Raw genomic sequence first — 9047 nt, 5'->3', positions numbered from 1 at the left:
TGAAGAAATGATGCAAGTTTCACTGTTGGTTTACGATTACAAATACTGGCCATATGAAAGTGGCCTATGGGTGGGTTCACGCAACAGTTTTTGCTGATGATTTTCTGTTTTTGGTGGCATTTTTTGAGGTAGAAATACCTGCTCCAGATGTTTAGTAAAGGGCTATGGAAAATACAAAAAGCAGGGCACATGAGGAGTTTTTGTAGTGTTTTGTCTTTCTAGCTTCTTTTAAAAAAATGCAGCATGGTAGAGCTCATGGGGAAGGGGGGGAATATTTGAAGTCCATTTTGCGTTGGAGTACCTTATGCCACATTTATCAAATGTCATTGATTTGATCAATTTGGCTTGTCCTTAAAGAAAAAACACTTCTGTCTAGAAAAGCTTCTCCAGTTTTCCTACTCCCCCCTCTTCCTGGAGTGAGATTGTGACTTTTTTAAAAAGTCACAATGATAAATGTGGAGTGAAACTCATTAACATAGCTCACCTGCAGTGTGTGGTGTAAAAAGTCTCAGAAATTCTCGTGCGTGGCATTGGGGGACACAGCACCATGGGTATATGTCCAACTACCACTAGGAGGCGACACTAGACATAAAAAGTGTTGGCGCCTCCCTGTTGGGCTATACCCTCTCCACAGGCACTAGGCTAACCAGTCTTGTTCTAGTGTCTGTAGGAGGCAGACCTGACCTGCCCTTTTTGTGCAGGTCATCCTGCTACTTTTTTATTTTATTTTTTCTTCAATCATTTTTTTTCTTTTTCTTCTCTGCAGGTTCCGGCCTGCTGCAGAGGTGGCTCCATCGTGTTCAACTTTAGTTGCCCCCCTGCGGGCGCGTACTCAGGTACCTGGCAGCCACCCAGTCCCCAAATCTGCTTCCGCAGTGGAATTCCGGCAGTCCCACGGTTCTCGTGTGGAGTCCGCCGAGGGGGTGGTTATTGCTGCGTCTGAGGGTGAGTATGTTAGATTAGGGTCTCCCACCCGGGGCGCGTTCCTCCCTCTCCGGATACCTTCATCTCTTAGCTGTATCCTGGCCCCAGAAGCCCCCTGGCCTTCCGTTTTTCCCTCTCTGGGGGTCGCTTCTCCAGTTCTCTCCTCCACCTGGCCCCCGTTCGTCGCGGCAGCTCCGAAGCACTTCTGCGATCGCGGCCGTTCGTCCCCAGCCGCGCTCCACTAATTTAGGCCCCGGCTTTTCAGGCCTACTAGGCCGCCCACTTTCTGAGCTTCCCGGGCTTGCTCCGTCACCTCCCCTCCGTGGGGGGAGCCTGGGAGGGGCCTCTCCTGCCTGCCCAATCCAGCTCCCATGCTCTGTCAGAGGGGCGGTTCTTCCTCCGGGTCGCCATCTTCTGCTCTCCTGCATGGGGCGCGCTGCACAGCTCCTGGGGTCTGGTAGGCAGCCTTTGGCTGAATTGCTCTGCAGGCTCCTCCCCCCCTCCTCCCCTCTCAATTGCCGCATTCTCCTGCAGCCCTGCCTCTGATCTATAGCTGCTGCTGAACCTCTTGGGAACGTGGCATCCGAAGACAGATAGGACAGCCCTCCCTGTCGAACCATGGGAACCTTGCCTGACTCACCCAATCCCTGGCTGGAGCGCTACCTACAAATTGTGATCTCCTCTCGCCCCCCCCCCCCCCCCCCCGGGGTCCTCCCTGCAGATGGGCCACGCTGACGCTCAGATACAGGGTCAGGCAAGGAGTAGCTCACGGACCAACCTCAGGTGGTCTCAACTAGCTTCCACCCCTTCTCTGTCAGTTGCCTCTGGGGCCACCTCTGCACCGATTTCCTCGGAACAGAGCATCAGGCGGTCTTCCGCCATGCAGGATCCCTCTGTGAGGTCAAGACAAACGTGCACGGTGGTACCTACCCTACCCAGGTTTGGTGCCCCTCTAGTGGACTTTCAGATGGCACTCTCCTGCCTACACAGCTAAGGCAGCTGTCACCATGCTTAGCATCTAGGACACCTACGCGGTATCTCTGGTACGTACGCCCTCATTGGCTGTACACGACAGACCTTCCTGGTTCCCCTATCCAGGGGCTATATTCTAGGCAAGCTGATAATTCAGGCAAACGCCTCTTGTAGGGTTGGTAACCCTTCTCGGCCTCTAAAGGTTCTTTTGTAGTGCCTGTACCAGAGAATACAGGCCGGCTTCTATTGCCGTGGAGATTACATCTGTCTGTTTCCAGCCGCCTTGTTACTTTCATAGGTAGAGTTCCTACACCTACTCCGGATGCTGTAGCCATTACCCCTGGCTGGCTCTAAGGGGGAAATAGTGCCACATGGAACACCATAGAGCCAGACAGGTGTAACGGCTGCAGCATCGGAGACGGTGCAGGAATCTACCCAAGAAGGGAGTAAGATGGCTGTTTGGTGCACACTATGATGAGGTAGGTGCAGTGGCCACGGCAATACAAGGTGGCCTCAAAATCTCGTCCGGTAAGGGAGAAATAGTGCCGCAAGGTACAGCATAAGGCCGGATAGGTATAGTACCTTCACTACCTCCTATGAAGGGAGCAAGGTGGCAGCTTGGTGCCCACTAAAACCAAACAGAGGCAATTGCAACCGCAATTGAGAGTGACCTCTATATCTCGCTCGGAAGGGAGAAATAGTGCCGCACGGAACACAATAGAGCCCGCCAGGGATATTGGATACAGTATCAGGAGATGGTGTAGGTACTCTACCTATGAAGGGAGCAAGGTGGCTGGAAACAGACAGGTGCAATTGCAGACTGTCTGTATATCTCACCCGATAGGGGGAAATAGTGCCACATGGAACACCAGACAGTCTGCAATTGCACCTGTCTGTTTCCAGCCACCTTGCTCCCTTCATAGGTAGAGTACCTACACCATCTCCTGATACTGTATCCAATATCCCTGGCGGGCTCTATTGTGTTCCGTGTGGCACTATTTCTCCCTTCCGGGCGAGATATAGAGGCCACTCTCAATTGCTGTTGCAATTGCCTCTGTTTGGTTCTAGTGGGCACCAAGCTGCCACCTTGTACCTTCACTACCTCTTATCTGGCCTTATGGTGTACCTTGCGGCACTATTTCTCACTTACCGGACGAGATATTGAGGCAACCTTGAATTGCCGTGGCCACTGCACCTACCTCATCATAGTGTGCACCAAACAGCCATCTTACTCCCTTCTTAGGTAAATTCCTGCACCGTCTCCGATGCTGCAGCCGTTACACCTGTCTGGCTCTATGGTGTACTATGCAGCCCTGTTTCCCTCTGGTGAAATAGAGGGCCTCCTTCAGTTGCCATTGCACTTACTTAATTGTGGTGTGCACCTGTCGTTCTTTGTGGTACCGTGCAGCCCTATTTTCCCCCTCCCGAGCGGAATATAGGTAGCATTGCTAACACGGTAGCCGCTGCACTTCTCTGGTCCTAGGGTGCACCATGCGGCCACATCGCTCTAATCATTGCACCTGTCTGGTCGTATCTCTACACTACACAGCTGTATTTCTACTTTAAACAGGTTGAGGACCTGTACCCTCCAAATGCGGTCGCATTCCTGGATGCTGTGGCTTTGTTTCCACTCTCCTTAGTGTGCAACATGCAGCCACTTTACCTCGGTTTTAGGCGTGTATTTTTAGTACCCACGTGCTGGGCCCTATGGTGCAATCTGTGGCCCATACAGTTTCTGTATTACTGGGTGCTTCCTTCCCCGGGCTCAAATCTGTGCTGCGGATGTGGTTACTTCTCTTTTTGGTTCTTCCATACATCTGCCACTCAGTTACTGTCGTGCTCTATAGTCTTCTTGTACTTTCTTAAAGGCACTGTCCACAACAGGCCATCCTGGTTCAGCATGTACATGGTAACCATATCTGGCAGGGGTGGGCCAGCCCAACCCCCACCTTGTCGGTCTAGTGCTACTTCTGGTGTACCCAGTATACGGATGATCTGGTGGGTGGTCCACATACAACCACGCTCCCTACACCATGGCCAGGTGGTTGTTGGCTTTTGTGCTAGGGTTGCTCTTGCCATCCCTATAAAATACTACTGTCTGCGGCACTCCGCGTTACCCCATATTATAAAGGAGTACCCGCGTTGTTTTCTATTACAGGGCGGACCATTCCTGGTGGAGTACAGTGATCTCCACTGGATCTTCTCCTTGTTGGGGTACGTAGCTTGGTGAGCACCGGCCGCTGCAGCAGTTTTCGGCCATCACTGGATGTCCTCCGCCACACGGAATCCTTCTGGGATTCTTGCTGGTTTCTACATTTCGTGTAGTCACACACAGTTTCTTTCATAGCGACTTCGCCATTCCTTATGCATATGGGTGTCGATTTAGTGGTACAACCCAAGCCGCTGTACTTGCCCTCCCGGGACAATGTATGCAGATTGCTAGCCACTATTCTTAGAATGGCTAGTTGTCCATGACCAATTCCTTTCCATATGGTGGTTCTTTTCATTTTTTCTTGGATATTCTGGCTTTTGTTGTCCTCTGGTGGTTCAGTTCCTGGTTCCTTGTGAGCCCATACCGGGTACTCCTTTCTGGATTCCCTGTCCCCGTTCATTTGACCACACAGATTCTGTATGATAATCGTTGTTTGGGGATGGGGGCCTGGGTGGATTGTTCCCCTTGTAGGTTCCAATAGCCTTGTGGACCTCTTGGGATTCATGTCTATCTTCCCATCCTCCCACGTCAAGTATCTGGTATTGAGTGGTTTAGTGCTACAGTTTGCATTTCCACCTTATGGTTTCCTTCGGGAGGGACTTCCTCCTGTTGGTAGAACCTTAGACTGTTGGGCGTACTCTCCTTCTCCTCCCATGTCTCTCAGTCCACTGTGTCCCTGCTGAGATTTCCTGGGCCTGCTTCTGTTTCCCTGATACTTCATTTCGCCAGAGTTTCTCCAGTCTAGCGCTTCTCAGCGATATTTTGTTTTCAGAGACTCGTTCCTCGTCTCCTGGTTTTGGGATGCAGGTCTTCTCTTTTCTTTTTTCCTGGCCTTTACTTACTACCCCCTCCCTTCCAAGGGTTGGCGGTTTCCCTTAGCGCCCTTGGGGGTTTTTACCTTTCATTTGGGCACTTAACTTCATCACCTGCTTCGCGGTGAGGGAAGACCTGCTCCCTTCATATGTGAGCCTTGCTATGGCTTCCATCACTCCAGTGTGTCCCTGCTGAGATTTCCTGGGCTTGCATCTGGTTCCCTTCTTCCCTGATACTTCGTTTGGCCAGAGTTTCTCCGGTCTTGCGCTTCTCAGCGATATTTTGTTTTCAGAGGCTCGTTCATAGTCTCCTGATTTTGGGATGCCGGTCTTATCTTTTCCTGGCATTTACTTACAACCCCCTCCCTTTCTAAGGGTTGGCGGTTTCCCTTAGCGTCTTTGGGGTTCTCTCTTTTCAATAGGGCGCTTATCTTCATCACCTGCTTTGCGGTGAGGGGAGACCTGCTTCCTTCACATGTGAGCCTTGCTATGGTTTCCCTCACTCGTTTGGCCTTCAGTGATTCCATGTTTCCTTGCTCCCCTGGCCTGTCAAGGATTGGCCACAGGGTGTTTGTGCTTTAGCCCGAGTCAATTAGAATGTTAGGTAGCTCCAATACGAGATGCTGTCCTACTTTCTCTCCAGCCTTTGGATGAGCTGGGTGTTCCCATTTGCCTTCTTCTTGCATTTGGGACCTTCTCCCAGGCATTTGTCCTGGGGTGCTGGCAGTCTTCACTGTTGCTTCCTTGTTGAGGCTTCTTGCCTTTTCCGTGCATTTCTCCTGTTGGGTCACATGGTTCTCCTGCACCTGTATGCCCAACCGGTGGCATGGCTGTTCATTTCCCACCCTCAGGGACTGCTTTGAGACGTCCCATGGTGCTGTGTCCCCCAATGCCATGCACGAGAAAATTAGATTTTTTGTACTCACCGTAAAATCCTTTTCTCGTAGTAGGCATTGGGGGACACAGATCCAACCCCATGTTTTTTACTTCTGCTTCTCCGGGCTGGTCTCTTGATCTTTCCCGGTACGGGAGTTGTTGGTTCCTTGCCTTTCTTCTCTCTCCTACTGCTTTTGGTACAAACCGATTAGCCTAGTGCCTGTGGAGAGGGTATAGCCCAACGGGGAGGAGCCAACACTTTTTGTCTAGTATCGTCTCCTAGTGGTAGTTGGACATATACCCATGGTGCTGTGTCCCCCAATGCCCACTACGAGAAAAGGATTTTACGGCGAATACAAAAAAATTAAATTTTGCATGTGAGTGTAAAAAGTAGCAAATTTTTTGCATACACACTTACATTTTGCACAAGCAAGTGCAAGAAAAGTTGCAAAAGCCCTATTTTGCGACTTTGACGCCAGAATTCTGGAGTGAAGGTATGATAAATCAAATCAACTTCCCTAGAGGGGAAAAGACCACTGAAAAAGCTAGTGGGCAAGCACACAGTTTGCAAAAACGCAGGTGCCCTAAAAAACCAACAACATGCAATTACTCTGGCATTTTTAAAGTGCAAACAAAACAAAACCAAAAAAAACTACTACGGCAAATGTGTATAGGGACCAAAGGCATCCTGCACACATTGTGGATTGATTACATGCAGTGTAACACAGTACCAGGAACGTGTATGAGAATAGACAAATCATGTACCCTTTGCTGTTCCGCAAGGAAGTTGACCTGCCAATTGCTTATCAATTCTTTGTGCAGATTTCTCATTTTTCAATGCAAGGGTGGGATCAGTGCAAAACTGCATCAAATCCACAATAAACATATATGGTTTCTGGTGCGGAAACACAGAAATCTGCATGGAAACTGGTGTGGAATTTCTGCAATACAGCCCATGTGCAGGTAACCTAATGCAGTTTTTATTTTATTTTTTAATGAACTAAAATGTTGAAAATATAACTGAGCTCTTTACTAGGACCCAATTCAAAAGCATATTTTTCCTTTAATTTCCCTTCAACCTTCGTTTTATTTACCCCATGTAGGATTTTTCCTTCGATTTCTGTTTGCAAAAAGAAAAAGGCAACTGCTCAGACATTATATTACTTTATTTTACATAAGATTTACAGTTGTGGCCCCAGGCTTACTGTAAGGTGCACAGGTCGAGAACACTGGTTTTAAAGCAATACTGAATATTTACAGAGCACATGATCCACATCAGTATTCCAATAGTGAATACATACGGGAACATCAGACGCTTAATTAAAACTACAAACCCTAATAAGGCAGCTTTTCTAAAATCCGGAATACGAGCAGAGTTCCCATTCATGAGTGATAAAACGGTGGCGGAAGGATGATGAGCAGAGAGTCCTACAGGCTGAATCCGGACACTTTAAGATCCTGGGCGTTATTTCTGGCTTCAAAGTAAGTAGTGTCGGTTTCGTCATCTGGCTGTGGAATGAAAGCCATTGGCATGTGCTGCAGGTTTTCCCATTCTATACCATGGAATAAAGGATGAGCCTTCAGTTCTGCAAAAGAATGAAGATGAGCGTGTTAAACAGGCGGAACGAGTGCCATCATATACATATTACTGCAGGTGCATTTCAATTAATACATGCATGGCTATCAGAACTGCAAGCCCATATACCAAACCCAATGCGTTAACACCAGGATCTACCCAATACAGTTCAACAGCACTGACCTCAGACAGGTAAAGAGCTGATCTGGACTATGAAAGATGTATTATTAGTATCTATCCCCTCTGTAACTACCTGCACCGCTATGCGATTCTTTTATGGTCACTGGTATGTGACTGGCACAAGTTCATAGGCAAATCTGTGTGAGGGCCACCATCAGGGTTAGCAGCAGATTGACTGCCATTATGTGCCTGGCCTAAAATGGGGCCCACCGGCCAGCTTACCTTCAGTAGAAGCATACACTCAAAGATTTGATTCCAGCTGCCAGGATATACCAGCAGGGTGAGTTCCACGGGATAGGGGATAACTATTGGATCCTACCTCTGGAATCCCCATCGATCAGGATGATGGGTTCTCCGTACACCTCGGAGCGCTCCAAAACAAAAGCAGCAGCTTGACCATGCGCACTGCCGCTCCATTCATCTATATCGGGAATGCCGGAGATAGTCGCGTACAGAAATTGGTCATTTACGGAACACCCACAGAGGTGAATGGAGTGGCGGGTCACATGCCCAACATGCAGCTCTTTCCTCTTTTTATTGTGGTGGTTCCAGCAGTATGAACATCACCGCTCTTAATAGTTATTCCCTATCCTGTCTTACCGTCCTAACAGAGCACTTCTTTAAAGATTTAAAATTAACTTAAGTGGAATGTGCAGTGCAATCTGCAGGCAGTGTGTTATAGAGCCGGAGGAGCGGAGCAGATTGATGGTGTCCAGTGAGTGGTCCAAATTATTGATTGACAGCTACAGCATTTTTGTATGACCATGCATGCAGAAATAACTATTGGTAACATTGCGCTGTGGACTTCTAATTCCAGTATTATAAATTACAAGTTATCCTGAATCTAGTAAATCAATCTGCTCAGCTCCTCCTGCTCTACTCCATGCTATCTGCAGATTGGACACTTGGTCAACGTGACGGGTTCCCTTTAAATATCAAGCACAAAGGTTTAATAAAACTGTATGAAATCAGTAAGCAGTGAGATCCCCAGTGGTGGCTTCCACCAACCAATCTTACTTGGTGTCCACCACATATAAAGCAAAGGAAGATGCCTCCTATTGAAGACAAACGCTGTAACATTTAGTCTTCCTCCAAGCAGTCCACCACAGGAAATCCTTTACCTTTTAATCCAGCTCTCTTCCTGTTGTCGAGGGCGAGGAGAATATCTATTGCGCTGTGAGCATTAACAGAAAGGGCCTCCTCATCTTCTGGCCAAGGAATATCTGCAGACACCAAAATTAAGCGAACATTATGGCCGAGGAATGACAAGATTACAAGTCACCTCACTATCAGAATGGTTTCAGGAGGACCCACAGCATTTTGAAGATGTGAGCCGGGGGAAGGAATGGAATAAAACGTACCTCTCTTCAAAATATTCTGGAATACTTGAGCTGGAGTCTCATCATTGAATGGGGGTATGCCAGTCAGAAACTCAAACAGGCAAACTCCAAGGGCCCACCAGTCCACCGCTGGTCCTAAAAAGGAAAACATTTAG

At 48.5% G+C, this 9047-nt stretch overlaps 1 protein-coding gene across 2 annotated transcripts in view; it reads right to left on the bottom strand.

Annotated features, from left to right (window-relative positions):
* Window positions 1-6951: 6951 nt before the first annotated feature.
* The window catches only part of MASTL (microtubule associated serine/threonine kinase like), a 60881-nt gene continuing 58785 nt past the window's right edge, over window positions 6952-9047 (bottom strand). For both annotated transcript variants that reach the window (XM_040434373.1, XM_040434374.1), the window contains 3 exons: window positions 8914-9027; window positions 8674-8775; window positions 6952-7382 (listed from right to left, as the gene is read on the bottom strand). In XM_040434373.1, coding sequence (XP_040290307.1) covers window positions 7225-7382; window positions 8674-8775; window positions 8914-9027 — 374 coding nt within the window. In that variant the 3' untranslated portion in view covers window positions 6952-7224. The remainder of the gene's footprint in view (window positions 7383-8673; window positions 8776-8913; window positions 9028-9047) is intronic.

Source organism: Bufo bufo, chromosome 5 (genome assembly GCF_905171765.1).
Source record: "Bufo bufo chromosome 5, aBufBuf1.1, whole genome shotgun sequence".
Lineage (NCBI taxonomy): Eukaryota > Metazoa > Chordata > Amphibia > Anura > Bufonidae > Bufo > Bufo bufo.
This window is presented reverse-complemented; position numbering and strand designations above follow the sequence as displayed.